The 18,338-nt window shown below is 31.3% G+C and overlaps 1 protein-coding gene across 1 annotated transcript in view; it reads left to right on the top strand.

Moving 5' to 3' along the window:
• The window catches only part of LOC127701460 (probable G-protein coupled receptor 158), a 62,321-nt gene extending 44,445 nt beyond the window's left edge, over positions 1 to 17,876 (top strand). Inside the window, exons 8-13 of the mRNA XM_052205328.1 lie at positions 677 to 822; positions 3,961 to 4,029; positions 4,864 to 5,002; positions 7,215 to 7,326; positions 14,561 to 14,755; positions 15,784 to 17,876. Coding sequence (XP_052061288.1) covers positions 677 to 822; positions 3,961 to 4,029; positions 4,864 to 5,002; positions 7,215 to 7,326; positions 14,561 to 14,755; positions 15,784 to 15,990 — 868 coding nt within the window. The 3' untranslated portion in view covers positions 15,991 to 17,876. The remainder of the gene's footprint in view (positions 1 to 676; positions 823 to 3,960; positions 4,030 to 4,863; positions 5,003 to 7,214; positions 7,327 to 14,560; positions 14,756 to 15,783) is intronic.
• Positions 17,877 to 18,338: the final 462 nt, after the last annotated feature.

The raw sequence follows: 18,338 nt of genomic DNA, 5'->3' as shown, positions 1-18,338 counted from the left end.
CTTTTCGTAGTCTTTCGTGTTTTATGGACTTGTTTGTCTTTTCGTAGTCTTTCGTGTTACATGGACTTGTTTGTCTTTTCGTAGTCTTTCGTGTTTTATTGACTTTTTCGTCTTTTCGTAGTCTTACTTGTTTTGACATTGTAGTCGTCAGTTTGACTTCGTCTTATGAGTTTGACTGCCCCATTTGTGTATCTTCTGCCCGTTTAGAAAATAATTTAGATGACAAAAATGATCGAAAAAAGAAGGCAAAACTAAGCATCTCTTAGATTTTTTTACATTTCTTTTTTCAGAATGGCATTGATAAATCCGATGTTTATTTTAGGAGAAGAAGTCCATGCTCTTCACGCCTTCAATACCTTTATAATACTCTTTTTTTGTCAGTTGGTGGCATTTTGCAAGACATATTTTCTTTCCCTATCCGTATGATCTCGGTTTGCAATGACAGTCTGAATTTCCCACCCGTAATGCTGTTCAATCAATTTTGGAGAGCCTGTCATTTTGTTCTCGTCTTGAAAATGCATCAAAATGTTATCCACAGGACGTTAAGAAAACTATTGTCACCAATGTGTTTAAATTCAGTACCAACTATAATAAAATAGCTTATCATATAAATACTTTTTTTCTTTATTTATTCATTTCAGTATGTTTTGTTATGGTTCTTTTTTTTATTCTTAAGGATTTCAGTTGTATTTCGAGTGCGATCTGCACAGCGTGTGAAAATATCAGATACAGATTTGATCAAAAGACTTCTACTGATAATATTTGTTTTTGCTGCATTCTTAACAGCCAGAACCATAGCAGGACCACCACAAGTTGTAGAAGGTATGATCATATGTATCGAGACCAGCTAAATTAAGTCAAAAATTGGAAATACATGTCATTATGCATTTCATTTATTTTTGCAAAAGATGACTGAAATTATAATGTACCATAAAGAAGATATGGTGGAATTTTTCTAAAATTTCCTCGTAACCCTTTCAAAATCTAATGAATTTAGCGTCTTATAAAACTTGCATTTTTGTCTATGAAATAGATTAAAATTGTTTTCACGGTGTTATTTCATGAAGAATTTGAATAGGAATAACATACAAAATATTTTTGTATGTATTGTTGTCGTTCAGGGAATATCGTTTCTATAAAATTGACGTCATCAAAAAACAAACATTCACACTCAGCGTATATTGTATCACTCTGTTTCATCTGTTAAAAATAAATTATGACAGCTCTGCTGAATGTTGAATAACTTAATCGTCGTTTAAACTTCTATTTCCAGGCAATATTTGCAATATTGTAAATACTGTCACGTACTATTATAATAATAACTTGAATTCATAATAACAAATAAACAAGAAAAAGCATTTCCTTAAAATTTCCATTCAAAGTTGTTAATTAACTATTTTGTATGTAACACTATATCAAATAAGAATCAGGAGAATTGTACCTGTGTTCAAATCTTATTCATTCATTAAAAACATACAAATCTCGGTAAAATAACCTTAGGAAATCGCATGAACTCATTAAGGAGCGGGACTGGGAGCGTCAACACTGTAAACGTTCCCTGTTACGCATGTATTACCATCCATATGAATCCATATACAACCAATTTCAGACAGTAGGGAATTGGACGCATTCGGGAAATTTATTGCATTTTTCAGGAGTCTACAGTAAAACTGAGAAATCATACATTTGTATGGCCCAGACATGGAATCTTTATCTGTGATTCTCTACTACGTATTTTAGTTAAAGCTCTGTTTAAAATGAAGATGTATTCGATCTTTCAATTGAGCATTTGGGAATAGGGGTACGTGTAGGTGTTGATATTATTACAAAACAGGAGAAATTGAGAATTGAGATTTTTGATATAGTGTTACATATAACATAGAATTTTTAGGAAATCATATCTGATTGACATTACTTGTTGCGTTTACCTCAGCAGAATACTTTTATAGGCAATAACTGTAACATAAGTAGTAGTAAGAACATCAGCGGGTACATATATACTCACCATATACTTCTGCAATAATGCCTTTGGAAAAAAATCCTACTTTTCTATGAATGGAATACACATTTCCTTCAAAAATAATATTTAACAAGTAGCAGGTGGTAAAAGAAAGGCGAAAAATACCAAAGGGACATTCAAACTCATAAGTAGACAATAAACTGACAACGCCATGGCTAAAAAAAAAGGAAAGACCAACAGACAAACAACAGTACACAAAACACAACAAAGAAAAAAAAACAACACGAACCCTACCAAAAAAATGGGTGTGATCTCAGGTTCTCCGAAAAGGTAAGCAGATCATTCGACTGGAATGTGTACCAGCAATTATGATAACAAAGGAACGAAAGCATTGATTGTTGTAATTGAAATTTTTAAGAAGACAAGTAGCTTATATAATAAAATTCAATGATTGAATAAATACTTTGTCTAAATGATTATATATGATGTGATGCATAAGTAGATAGAATATGACAATTTCATTTGGAGTTGTTCTCGTTTGCATTATCCTTGCAGAAAATTTGTAATGCCAATTTTTATATAGCTTTCTATACGGCTTGGGTTTTACCCATTGGTGGAGGCCATTGCCATACGATGGTCTTTAGTTGCTTACATCCACGTCTTATGGTTTCTTTATACCACATCTCATTATTTCTATAATTTTAAAGCGATCAATAAATTGATTTGTTTGGAATAATATAGATATAACCCGGAATGGTATATATATAAAAGTCTAATGTTGTTTTGCGATGCAAAGGATAACTATTCAGTAATTATTCTTTAATTTACCATAAATGTATATGACAAAGAGCGAGCACGGTACAACACAAAACATTTAATTTAAAGTCGTTTATTTTTTATTTCAACGTTAACATATAATTCAAAACATGCTGATAGGCCATGCAATTAAACAAAATCAGAAGGAAGCTTGATTCTCAACAAAAGAAATTAAATGAAAATAAGATTGTGAAGGACAATAATTGATATGTTTATTAAATGCTGGACAGCTAATTGACGTATGAGGACACGCTTGCCCTTTAAATATTTTTTTCATTTGCAGAAGTTTTACCAATACATATGTAAATGCAGCTCATTCGATTTGTCTTTTCATAAGAACTGTAAGATTTTGATCATTAATCTTCTGCTTAGTTTGTGATAGCTAACTGAGTTTTGTTAATAAAATTACCATAAAACCAGTAAATTCCATTTCCAAACAATGATACGTAAGAAAGAATTTGTATTGTTATTTCGGTTAATAGACCGAAATTATATTTCAAGGTTTTAACCCTATATCGTATATGGCTATTTAGAATAATTTGTTTATCAGTATTGAAATAGGATCAGTAATAAAGCGACTACTTTATATCATAAAGATATTCGATTATTTGATCATTTCTATGTAACTACATGTCTATGGTTTCAGAAGTCGTGATATAAAAATCGTATGAACATGTTGATGGTTACCATGCATTACATTTGCCGTGAGACATTTTAGATAGTAAAAAACTGCACAATTCTATAAACTACGTTACTGTACTTTTCCTTATACGGTTATGTCAATAGAAGCAAATGCTCGTTCATTACAGACACATAGATTTTTCGAAAACTTTTGTAAAATACTTTTGGGTTCATGGAAATTTCAAATCTAAATATAAAAACAGGGGGTCACCGACCTTGGAGAAATCCACAAAACACAAATTGTCCAATCAAATTCAATATAATTATCTTCCCTTGATTTTAAAAGGATTTTTTTTTGAAAATGTAAAATACACTTAACGACACTTAATTTTTTGATAGCTTAATCTTTAAATTTCAAGTCATAAATATTTCTGTTGTATGTTAAATGATACTTGATATGTTTAAAAAAAAAAAAAAAAAAAGAATATTTGCAACATGCGATGAAGGGCTGCTCAGAAAAAGACATACAATCTACCTTAAATGAGATTCATGTACTTTTGTAGGCAAACATTACAATGAGTTGAAGGCCTTCCAGTGTTCGGCAGATTGGTGGGACCATTCGGCTGCTATTGGTGAGCTCATTATTTATATAAAGATAAATATACAAATGTGCACTGGTACCGTTTAATTCAATTTCCTCTGTTATATGAAACATTAGCTTTTTCCCGGGCAGTTTAATCAAACATCTGAATACCAGAGCCAACAGGAACATAAGACACATAAAACAATAAAGCAATTGATCTGTAAATCCATCTAAAAATAGATATACTTTAACTACTGGTGTTTACAAAAATAAACTGTTGGATAATAGCTTTACGACTGAATTATTAACTTACTTCAACGAGTGTCGCTTATGCCAATTGGTTTGTTAACAAAATTTCATCTTCATGTATGAAATTGCATTATGTCCTTCAGCAACAAACACAATCTTTGAACGCAAATTTTATTCAGTTAAGGTGTATGACCCTTCTGTATGTCTGTGTCTTACAAAATTTTCAAATTGCTGCAATTACAGCATAAAATTGAAGGGATAAATGAGTCAACATAGATCTTAAATTAATTTACGGGCTTTAAAAAACATAACCGGCAACACATTGTTCATTATTATGTGAACTATTTAAATCAAATGCGAAATTACGTTTTCGACTCTGATTTCACAGTTCGCAGAACATAGAAATAAGTGTTAGTGCGAGCGGGTCATTGGTTATATGCACACACATTATTATTCCTTCATAAGGCCTATGGAAGTCAAATATTTGAACTAAAATATAATTTATCTGATTGATTAAATTGCTGAATTATGGTTATTACTTATTTGTATTGGTTGTTCGGGCGGACTTTTTTTGTTCGCATGTGTTTAATGTATGAAGATATTATACAACAAGATCAACTATTTATTGTTTCAGCTGAACTATTGTTCCTGATATGGGGAATAAGACTATGTATTGTAGTCAGAAAGGCTCCATCTGAATTCAACGAAAGCAGATTTATCAGTTGGGCTATTTATAACGAGACGCTATTATCATTATTTCTGAATGTATCAATGTAAGTGAGATCTATGAAGTTAAAAATTCCATCGTCTTATCCAAAAAACCTTGCTTAATACTATTATATGTTAAAATCTCGTCTTTTCATGGACTTTTGATAACACTAGTACATGTACTATTGTGTAATAACGCTTTAATGCAACATTGATCCATAAGTCTATGGCATTATTGATAATACAACAATACCCATTATCAAGCATAGATAAAAATGAAGACTAAGTAATCCGTGTACAAAATTATGGTACATAGCAAATAAAAAATATCAATTTGTTCACATAAATGATGATCTATTTGTATTTCTATCTTTTGTAACTCATAAATCTTATCCCACTCAAAAGGGATTGGCAATAATATGTTCTTATGGTTATCATATAAATGCTGATAATGAAATATAACATAAAGGAACGTCTATGCATCGCAGATTTACTTTATTTTTTATTTTTAAGGTAATCCTATGAAAATCACTGTTGATTCGCGTAATAAAAATCATCGTATTTGTATCCAATAACTTTATAAATCAAATTGTTGTTTCAATGCAAATGTTTGTACGAGTATATATAATCTCGAAAGAAATTTTAATCGTGTAGGTCCTGTGTAAATATTTCGTTTTGCCACTGATAAGTCTTATGTACACGAAACACGAGTCTTCCGTACAGAATTATAAGTATCTTTGATAAGGTTTTCAAACACCACAAAATAATTTTAAGTCTGAAACGATCATGATGATCTTAACATCATCTGCATAGTCAATTCAATACTGTTTAGGAAATTTTCAGATGATTCAGTTTATTGTTGATGTGTACAGGTAAATAACAATTACTTCACAGTCTGAATATAAAATGAACAGATCTTAATTGTCTGCAAGCGTATTGTCTTAAAAGTGTTGAATTAACCACAGTGGATAAGTCTGAAAATTGGTTGAAATATAAATAAGAAGATGTGGTATGACTGCCAATGAGACAACTGTCCATCCAAGTCACAATGAATAAAAGTTAACAATTATTGGTCAAAGTACGACCTTCAACACAGAATCTTGGCTCACACAGAACAGCAAGCTATAAAGGGCCCCAAAATGACTAGTGTAAAACAATTCAAACAGGAAAACCAACGGTTTAATATATATAAAAAACGAGAAATGAGAAACACTTATGAACCACACCAACAAACGACAACCAATGAACAATAGGGTCCTGACTTAGGACAGGTGCATAAAAATGTAGCGGGTGTAAACGTTTTAACGGGCGCCGACCTTCACCCTAACCTGAGACAGTAGTGTAACATTTCAACATAAAAAGACACACTATAAAATATCAATTGAAATGACTCAACTCGATCAAAAAGACAACCTTGATTTATGAACTATAGTGTCGAATATTTTCAGAAGCAAGTTAACCACGTCCAATAATTACTAACATTATGAATTTTTTAAAAGTCCTAAATGAATCATAACAGGATTTGTATGGTATAATTCAGAATTCCTTGTGCACGACAAATGCTGCTTGAAAAAAAGTCTAGAGGAACATTTGAAATCAAACATTTTGAAAGAAATTGATAATAACAAACTAAACGGTAGAGCAAAAATACATAAAAAGGATAACAGTAACCGCCAAACATACTGGACATGGCACAGCAAGATTAACTTGTGACAAGCACGAAAGGTGGAGAGGGCTAACCAGTTCTACGTGCGCTCAATCCTGCTAGTACATCTAAGTAGACCGTATGTCGAAAAACTGAAGCGAACTCTTAAAAACCTTCAAAGTACAGATACCAATGGGGTGATTAATATGATCACCAAAAGGACTTAAACAGAAGTCAGATTTGCCTGAGGTGTAGAATCTTAAGTCTAAGTACAGTTAGATTAGTTTAAGCACAATGATATACATTTTTGCATGGAAGTTTACAATACATAATGTATTATTTAAATAATGTTTATTCCTGAAAACTAGGGTAGTTTCTATCGCAGTATGATTCCAATTACATTACATATATAACTTCCTAAGCACAACTATTGTGAGATATTCATGTTCATGGACTAATTGTCGATCCCCTATAGTGTATCGCCAAAATAGTGGGAATTCACTTTCTGGTTTAAAACTCTTTATCCCTTGTTGTTATAAATAAAATGGGGTACAGTCGTAAAATATATAGCAGATTATTTAAAAAGATTAAAAATAAATTAAAATATAACATTTGTTTTCATTATATTTCAGGATATTTTTACAGCATCCCTTTCCATCGAACCCTGATTTGGTTTATTTAGTAATATTCATTCACACACAGCTAACAACGACAGTTACACTTGCCTTCTTATTTGGAAGCAAAGTAAGTATGCAAAATAAAATAATGTAAAACTTTTGCAATGGTCGGATCCAAGGTCGAGTATTAGTGAAGGGCTTTTTATGTTAATCAAGATAAAGTAATCAAATGTTTGATTTTTGCTTTAATTTGATTTGACTTACATCAAAAAATCGAGGTCTTTTCGTCGTTTTTCGTTTATTGTTCTGCCATTCCGTTGCCATTTGTTTCCACGTACGAGTTTTGAATGTCCCCTGGGTATCTTCGGCCTCTTTTTCAAAATTTTGTTTTTTTTCATGTCCTTGTTTAGAATAAACGACAAAAAGACAATGATTTTCCTCCATAGATGTAAACTCATTGTAGATACCAGGATCAAAATGTTGTACTCCAGAATCGCGATTCGTCTACACAAGGTTATAGTATATAGTTTTGTTCGGATTTTTTGTTTGTCTTGTGTTTTATTTTCCTTTGGCATTGTGTTATCCTTTATCGAATAATGAATGTTTTATTTTCTATTTGTATCTTATTGGTTTTGCAACTTTAGCATTTCTTTAAATGCTAGATTGTTCTGATGCTGTTTTAAGATAATATATTAAAGACATATATTTGCTTGCAGTAGTTAAAGAGAACATTATACTATTGTTTCAGAAAAGGGAGAAGGTTTGGTACCATTAAAACGTTTAATCCCGCTGCAAATGTTTGCACCTGTCCTAAGTCAGGAATCTGATTACAGTAGTTGTCGTCTGTTTATTTAGTTCATACGTGTTTCTCGTTTCTCGTTTTAATATAGATTAGACCGTTGGTTTTTCCGTTTGAATGGTTTTACACTAGTAATTTTTTTTTGGGGCCCTTTATAGCTTGCTGTTCGGTGTGAGCCAATGCTCCGTGTTGAAGGCCGTACATTGACCTATAATGGTTTACTTTTATAAATTGTAAATTGGATGGAGAGTTGTCTCATTGGCACTCATACCACATCTTCTATATCTATGAAGATTGTACGATAAACAATAGTTGCTTGCATCTACGTCATTTGGTCTCTGGTGGATATTTGTTAGTTGTCTAATTGGAAATTATACCACATTTATTTATTTTACATGAAATCCATTTATTATTGCAAAGTTGTACTTTGAGGTGTTAACAGTTTTTCCTCTATAGTTTCATTTAATCGCTTGTTGTCATACACTGTTATCTGTATTAATATCTTTAAAATTTCTTTTATTCTCCCTTTAACTACCTTTTGTTTATTATTTATTGATAATTGTTTTAAAATACAAAAAAAGCATGAAATTATATGTGCTTAACAATGTTCTCTTTGTTTAATGAAAGTATTACAGATATTAACAAAGTTTTTGTTTTTTATTTAAACAGTAAATAAATCATAGATACCAGGTTAAAATTGACGCGCGTTTCGTTTACAAAAGATTCATCAGTAACTCGAGAATAAAAAAAGTTAAAAAGGCAAAATAAAGTAAGTTGAAGAGCATTGAGGACCAATTACAGCTAAGTTAATCTATGACTAGGGTAGAAAATCCTTAGTATCTCGAAAATTCAAAGTTCTGTAAACATTTAAAACTACCCAAATCTCGCTAATTTTGATGTTTTGCATAATTCATATATTACATACTAAAATTTAGTGAAAAAAGACAAAAAAAAGTAAATTTCATTGGTCTGATCAGTGCATGTTGATAAACGTTATCGTAAAGGTGAAAGGCCTATAAACATCATCAAAAACATAAAACCATCATTAATCGAACAATGAGAATACCATGATTTTATTATCGAGACATTAACCTTTTTATTAAAATAGGTTAATTTAAAGAAAGGTCAAATTTTTATCATGAAGAATCGTCAATTCATATTTGATCAAATTCAAATAGTTTTTAAAATAATATAATCGAAACCATGAGTGAAAAAGTTATCTTGCAAAGCTCAATCTGAAATACTTTGTTTTATGAACATTTCAAGAGAGGGACGAAAGATACCATAGGAACAGTCAAACTCATAGATCGAAAACAAACTGACAACGCTATGGCCAAAAATTGTAGTATATCCCTCAGATATTCTGTTAAATTAAATTTGAAAATAAGTATGACAAATACTTTGCAGGTCAGATATTTGTTAACTTGTGAAAATAAAAATAATTAACATAAAGACTTAGAAAATTAAAATAGGTTAATTTAAAGAAAGGTCAAATTTTTATCATGAAGAATCGTCAATTCATATTTGATCAAATTCAAATAGTTTTTAAAATAAATTAATCGAAACCATGTGTGAAAAAGTCATCTTGCAAAGCTCAATCTGAAATACTTTGTTTTATGAACATTTTAAGAGAGGGACGAAAGATACCAGAGGAACAGTCAAACTCATAGATCTAAAACAAACTGACAACGCTATGGCCAAAAATTGTAGTATATCCCTCAGATATTCTGTTAAATTAAATTTGAAAATAAGTATGACAAATACTTTGCAGGTCAGATATTTGTTAACTTTTGAAAATAAAAATAAATAACATAAAGACTTAGAAAATAAGTTCAATATGTTGACCCAAATGCATTCCCAGGTCGGGCTTAATTTACATTGTCCATTTATATTAAAAAAAAAAAGACGTTATTATTATCATCACATTCTCATCTGGTTAAAATCCGTTCATGGTGGTGGAGTGGTTTTCTCTAATAGATGCTCAATAAAAAGGAATTGAAATGGGTATATAGAAGTTGGAAACAATCAGTTTGATGTGTCCTGGTCGTCACCAAATGACGGACAATGATTAAACTGTAAAGCTTACTTGAATGAAAAATGATTACCAGTTTTCTCGACAAGACATAAATAATTTGCACCCAATTTTCATCATATATATATATATATAAATATAGCTGCATTTTGAATGACATAAGTAGCAGGTATACTTTAATCCTATAAAAATATATACTGTAAGACAGAATAATTTAAATATTAAATACATTTTTAAACTGCTGTTATAATACGTTCATTTCATGTTCATATAAAAAAAATCCATTTCATGTAATGTATGCTACTGAGACATTCAGGTAAAAATTTTGGATAAGACAAAATATTGTGCACGTGTTAAAAGTCCATGTATGAACATGCAGTGAAGTAATGAAATGGCGATGAAATTGAACACGACACAATTGCATGTGAGAAGAGTATTCATGGATAATGTACACACATAATTACATTTCTAGTGCAGTTTTAATTGGTTGTTTCCTAACTTATTTAACACGGCCTTTAATGTGGTTATATGATCATTACCTTACACAACAAATCAGAGGTATTACTAATGCGAAAAACCCCAACAATTTGCTATTTTCGCTCTGTTATGCGCATTACCGTGACCAATTATGATGTACAAAAACATACGATTTGATTCACGAACAGCATTGATGACTATATCAGACATTAGATGAAAAATAAACGACAACTGTGCCATTAAAAATTATAGGATAAGACTGTGATGTCTACTTAATGATGTCGTTAACGGTTATTTCCTCCCAGATTTGCTTTTCGTCTATTTATGTTGCTATTCTTTGCAGGAAATTTTTAAATGAAGATAAAAGTCAACATTTGTAGCTTGAATCATTTAGTCTGTTGCGATCTTAAAACAGGCAAATTCTTGGGCTCAATAGTGTTACTTGATTGCAAAGAAGGAAATGTCTTTCTAATGCCAATCGACTACTGCTGAATGCAATTTTATATAATCATATTTGAAAAGACTTCATTTCAATATTTATATAAAATAAGAAGATGTGGTATGATTGCCAATGTGACAACTCTCTACCAGAGAATAAATGACGAAGGATAAAACAACTATTGGTCATCGTACGTCCATCAACAATGAGAAAAACCCACACCACATAGCAAGATATTGGTCACCCCGAAAAGAAAATTAAAACGAGAAAACCAACAGCCTGATTAATGTACATAATAACGAAAAATAAATATGATATATACAGCAACAAAACACGACCACTGCATTACAAAATGCCTGACTTGGGACTGGATTTACAGAATGTGGCGGGGTTTTACAAGTTTGCGGGTGCCCAATCCTTACCTGACCTGGTACAGGTATGTAACTACACAACATAAGAACACGCTTAAACATTCATCAGTTGAAAATGGCTTAACTCATCAGAACGATACAAAGCATAAAAGCAACTACCAAAAACAATACAAACACAAAGTGCAGATCTGAGAGAAATTGTATTTTTGTAGTATTGTTTCCTTATGTTTCAATTGAATATTGTTAAAATTGATATATATCAAGACATAATGTATCAATACATTTATATGTTTGAAGACTGTATGTTGCCTTCGTGATGTTTTTTGGTTATTTTTTTGTCGTTGTGTGGTTGTCTACTTGATTTATATTTCATATCTTCTTTTATTTATGTGCACTGGAATGACTAACGATGCGTTCTGGTGTAATTTGCAGTGTTTTGGTTTTTTTTGTCATCCCTTTTTTATATATATAAGTGCAGTGAAAAGGGAAATGTTCAATTTTAGTGGAAATCAAATGTTGGCACCAATACAATAAGTGTATAATTTTAAACAAAGGCAACAGTAATATTCCGTTGTTCAATAGTCATAATTCGATAAGCAAAAACAAATCCGGATAAAATTGACACGATATGCTGCAATAATTATACTTCACTTGAATAATACATGCCCTTATTGGTTACAAGAACATATACTTGTTATAATCTACCGAATTCTAAAATGAAATATATTCAAAATTAAGCTGGATCTGTACTTGGCTTTTGTGTGATTTTTTAAAGAAAGGAATGATTGTTCGAGCTTTGTATATTTAACGCGTTTTGATGCATATTCATGACAATACTTATAAACGAGCCGGGATGTCTAAATACAAATACGTATAATACACTTGGTTTCATCTAATTTTTGTGAATAATTTCAGTAAGATACGATTGGCATTAGTTTTAACCCCTCTTTAAATCTGGCAGAAACTGTCAGGAGAATCGTTTTCGAACAGTTTCCAGAAAACTTTTTCCGACACGTTTAGAAAAGTTTCTGACAGAAATGTTTTGGACAGTTTTACCTTAAAACAGATTCCGACAGTTCTATCTTAGAACAAACTCTGACAGTTTGATCTGTAGAATAATTGTAGAACAGATCATTCTCAGATTTCTGAGTTAGGTCAGTTTAGAATTGATCGCAACTGTAGATATAATCTTCAGACTTTCTACCTTTTGTGGTATTCAATTGACATTTAACCGTGAAACTTTGATTCATACGAGGATTTGATTGGTTATGTTTCTTCAAATTAAAACGAAAATATTCAAGTGAAGTTTAACGCTATTTTTTATTTGTACTGGGATTTGTTTGCTTACATTATTTCAAATTTGAATAAATAATCAAGTGGTATTTAACATTTACTTATTTCCTAAATTTGTACGGGGAATTGTTTGATTCATTTCTTGTAAATTTAGATAGATCGTTGAATTCAGTGCAATGTCCCTCGACAAAAGAAATCATTTCCAGAGAACTGTCAGTTGCCTTCAAACTAATCAATGATTAATTACAGATGTAGAACTTTCCACGAACAAAACAATCGACTTTAAATGAAATATATTCCGTTGATTATCTGTTTAAAATTATTGTTTTTGCTGATAATGATAAAATTCTATAAGTAAAGTAATTGAATAAGAATGTTGATTGTAACGAGTCGTTTATGTTATGTTTAAGGCGCTGCAATCCACGAAGGGAAACATTATATTTAATACCTATTGCAATATAAAACTATGAATGGAAACAGGGAATGCGTCAAAAAAACAACAACCCGACCAAAGAGCAGAAAACAGCCTAAGGCCAGCAATGGGTCTTCAACGCAGCGAGAAAATCCCGCATCCGGAGGCGGGCTTCAGCTGGTCCCTAAACAATAATGTATACTAGTTCAGCGAAAATGGACGTCACACTAAAATCCAAAACATATAAATGAACCAAAATAAAAAAAAAACATACAAGAAAAACAAATGCCAGAGGTTCCTGACTTGGGACAGGATCAAAAATGTAGCGGAGATAAACATGTTTTATGAGATAACCCCCCCCCCCCCCCCCCCCCCCCCCCCCCACACACACACCTCTAGCCAATGTGGAATAAACAAACACACAGCAATATGACATTTCTATCATGCATTTATAAATGCATTTTTTTCACATATGTTCCTAAAAATCATATTCTAAAAGTTATGAAATGATAACACCTTTATCTCTTGTTTTTATCATTCTGGGGTGCTCAAATGCTCAATTTAATGATATTGTTTCAGTCAATGTATCAAATTATTTGTAATTTTCGTCCTCGACGTTTAAAATTGAACAACAGAGACACTGTTTCTAGAAATGAAAGATAAGTTTTCATTGCTAACCCTGTACATATTTACTTTACAGTTTTATTCTTGTTAGTGTACTTCTAAATAATTACATTGTACAGTCAGGTTAATTTCAAAATTTCTTGAAAAAGCCATTTTTTTCTCAAATTTTTTGTTTTATTTTAAAACCTTAAACGTTTTGTATTTTTGGTTTTGTAAATATTTGGTCTCGAGCATACCTGATGAGAGTTTTACCACAGCGAATGGTCGTGCGTACGGGAATCAGTATCCTTTATGTGCTGCTGTGATCAATCTCCGAGATTACTATTCACCAAATAACCAGTATATCAGTGCAAGAATTATCAAAATGAACAAACTATGTCCTTAGACGATATTAACTGTTCGATATCGGGCCCTTTGGTTTAATGCTCTAAAATATTATATATCTTTGTTTTTTTTATTTTTATGCCCCCGCCGTAGGCTACGGGGGAATTAAGTGTTAGCCTTGACCGTCCGTCCTTCCGTCTTGCCTTCCTTCCGTGTTTCCGTCTTTCCGTTTTCCGTCCTTCTGTCTGTCCGTCCGTCCGTCCGTCCCATTTGCGTTTGTTTGAAGCTTGAGCGGGGGCATTCGTGTCCTCAGACACATTCTTCTTTTTGTTTTTCTTGCATGAATAGTGTAGGTTATTTTCGAAATAAGTGTCTTACGAATTTGACATCGTACTTATACTTTTAACGATTCAAAATTTTTACCTCTCGAAAAGTTATATACCAAAACACAAGATTTTGGTTAGTGAAGTATTTTTGTTTTTATTAATGCTTGCTGAAGTGTTTATTACATTTATACAAAAGTTGTGTGTTGTACTATTGATTTGAACGAATGATATACAACATATCATATTTCATTATTTTTGTTTCAGGCTTACCATATATACAGAAGAGGGAAAAATGATGAAAATTCACACACTACAATGATAAGTAAAGGTGGTTCAAAGAAGAGTAAATCACCGAATAATACATACAACACAAATTTATTAAATAATTCAAATAACATTAGCTATTCTGACAAAGTTGACGATGCAGAATGTGAAAGTTTATTAGAGAAAGATATCCAGGTACTTAACATATGTCTTTTATATACCCTACCTATAGGACCGATGTAAACCCATGATGTTTAAGAATATTCGTGTACCTCAGTGTTTTGTTATTTGTCTATGAAATGTTGTTTGGTTATGGTAACTTTCTTCAGTTTTTTCAACTTACTGCGCATTAATGCTATCTTAGTACATGTTTAGTCTTTTTAGCGCAAACATGGTTGCTACTGAAAACAAGCAAAATCAAGTATTTGATACAAAAATTTAAACACTATAATAAACAAGATTATGAACAAAATTATAAACAAACTCTTGTAAAGGCCCGAAGAATACCAACATCGGAATAAATGATACATCTTTAATAGTTTAACCAAACAATTACCCATTACCACACAAATTAGGACATTGGCAAGGAAATGCAATTATAAGATATTTAAAATGATGTAGTAGTCCAAATATGCCTTTTGCTGAAAAATGATAAATTAGTTATGGCTTTACAGAATTATGATTGATGATATTTACGGCCATTGAACACGGCTGCCGATGCTACTAAAAGTATAAAAGTAAAAACTATTGCACAAATTAGCTGAATTTTAATGTGAATAAATTAGCAAAGAACCAATAAATTCAGAAATTATGTCTTGATAAAAAGATGTAGTAGAGTGCAAATTCCTACTAACACTGAGTAGATTTTATATTTATGAAATTTTTTTTTAGAATTATGGTTGATGATTCCAACTGTCTGTCTGAAACTTTAAACTGTATAATGTAACAGAATAATAAATAATAAACAGGAAATTCAGTAAAAAACAAAAACCAAAACAAATCACACAAAAGATCAAGTGTTACATACAAACTGAATCAAACATATGCAAAAGAAAGCATTTTTAATTTTTTTTTGTGTACAATGTGTACAATCGATTCTGATTCATTCATGTCGACAAGAAATTGTTATATAATTTTTTTGAATTCAAATTTAAATTTTACATATTGTATGTAGTATAATGAAGATTTAGAATTAATTATAATGTGTACTTTTGAATTTACAGGAGGAATTCAGAAGACTGTATACTCAATTAGAATATTTAAAACAAAGGAATATGAAAATAGGAAACCGACATTTACAGCACAAGCTGTCGGCAATGACAGAAGCAGCACAAAAAGACACTCCAAATTCAGTACCAGCTTCTCCGGCCATTAACGGCAAGAGAGTGATAATAAATCTCGATATATTCAAGGAATCAACAGATTTATAGCTTTCCAATCAGTTGCCTTCGCTTTCACAAATTGTGAAGAATTTATGCCGAAATAAATAGGATGAATAAGCAATCATACCAAGCAGAAAGGTTTCGTTTTAACCAATGTAAAGTTTTGTTTTACTCTAATCAGAAGGGCGTTTAACTGTTGTATATTAAAAAGATGATGATGCAGTAACATACTTTCGGAAGATTCATATATATATATATATATAGATTCTACCACTGCATCGAGTGTGATACGATATTTATCCACTCGAGACAGTTAAATTTTCAAATTTAAAACGCGAGGCTCGCCGAGCGTTTTAAATATTTAAAATTTAACTGTCGAGAGTGGATAAATATCGTATTACACGAGATTTGTGGTGGAATCTGTTTCTCTAATGATTTTCAAACAATATGCAGGCAAACTTATTCCGTCTTTTCGAATGTTCTGTAAAAAGATGTGTTCTTTCTGTGTGACGTCATCAGGCATGGTCGGCTTTTTTCATGCCGTCACAATAGGAAATTCAGAGGAAAGCAAGTAAATTCGACGTCATAATCGGATTTTAACCAATGAAGAACTGAGATCAAACGAACCACACGTTGATTAATTTATTTTATACAATGGGTGAAGAAAGGGATAAATTGACGAAGAATTAGAGAAATATATATATATATATCTTCAAGATTAATTAGACCTGTAAATAAAACAGCTGAAAGATAAACTAGTGAATGAATATTGGTAAAAGTTATTGTGATGGAATCTGTTACGCTGTTATACAGTATTGCAATTCGGAGAAAACATGCTTAAGATGATGCATTTGTTTTTTGTGTAAAAGCTTGGTCCGGCTTAATATCAAAATAAAGCCACAAGGCAACCTTCGAATATGCCAAAGACAATTCCTGCATCTTAGGGTTTAAACATTTTCTAGCGCTATCCTTACAAGAATCAGTTTCAAGATGCAAATCTGGATACAAATAGTCTTTTTACTGACCGTTTAAAAAAAATTATTTCATCATTTTTTGTAAAAATATAATAGTACAATATTAGCACATGTAATCGTACAGCTAAAATTTATGTTCACCGGCATTCAGTTGTTTATTCCATGCATCAGAATAACAGATCATTCCAGTCACTGTATCGCTAATTGATATGGTTGTACGTTAAAGAAATACAGGAACCTTGCTTCCTATAACCAATAGTAAATTGAATGGTTTTTTTACTCTGACAATTATAGAAATCGACATATTTTCACTCACCTCTTTCAAATCTGTGATATTTATCCCTTTTTTGTGAACCCCTTGTCATCTTAACTAAAAACCCAGTTTATGTTTTATTATAATAATTTAAAGACTTAAACTATTCATGATGTTGTATTTCAAAAGCAGTATTTCCAGGTTCTCGAGCGTGGATTTTATTATTAATGCTAACCTTTTTTCCTGCAGCATTTCTCAAAATATGTGTATAAATGCCAGATAAATTTTGTATTGGCATGATTTTGAATATTGTGTTTTTATTAAAAGCTGTATTTAATGTGAACGGAATAAATCTTAACACCTTCGACTATAAATAAACAAACATACAATGAAATCTATTTTCATTGCACCTCTTTCTGCATATGGATGTTTCGATGTCTAATACAAAATACTAATGAGAAACAATCTTGTTGTTTGTATGTAAATGAAATTGACATATATGTGTTGTTGCTACAGTTTAAAAGCTTCATAAAGATAGATGAGAGTGTGTTTTGGTAAGTTTGTATGAATGAAAGAGGGTGGACAGATGTTAATATGTTTATTTGAATCAGCTGAATAACTGTATATAAAATAATTCAATCAAAATGAATATGCATTTGTTACTTACAAATATAATTTTCTTGTTAATAAATATTTTTAAAATTAAACATTATACTTTATGCTCTGTGAATTATTGAATGCGTTTTAATGAAACGTCCAGAGAATCTTTAGGTTTTAATGAAACGTCCAGAGAATCTTTAGGTTTTAATGAAATTGTATACCTTCTATTTTAGGTTCTGTTTCAAAAAAAGGGACGAAAGATACCAGAGGGACAGTCAAACTCATAGATCGAAAACAAACTGACAACGCCATGGCCAAAAAGAAAAAGACAAACAGACAAATAATAGTACAGATGACACAACATAGAAAACAAAAGACTAAGCAACACGGACCCCACCAAAAACTGGGGGTGATCTCAGGTGCTCCGGAAGGGTAAGCAGATCCTGCTCCACATGTGGCACCCGTCAAATGTTTGTATGGTTCCGTGCAGTCTCTCGATCCATCTTGTTATCTTAGTTTGACTGTTTTTCTTTTTTTTATCTTATTGAATGTTAATTTACAATTCGTGT

The sequence above is a fragment of the Mytilus californianus genome, unplaced genomic scaffold, assembly GCF_021869535.1.
Source record: "Mytilus californianus isolate M0D057914Y unplaced genomic scaffold, xbMytCali1.0.p SCAF_5, whole genome shotgun sequence".
NCBI classification, from domain to species: domain Eukaryota; kingdom Metazoa; phylum Mollusca; class Bivalvia; order Mytilida; family Mytilidae; genus Mytilus; species Mytilus californianus.
The sequence above is the reverse complement of the archived record's forward strand: the minus strand, read 5'-3'. Positions and strand labels throughout refer to the sequence as shown.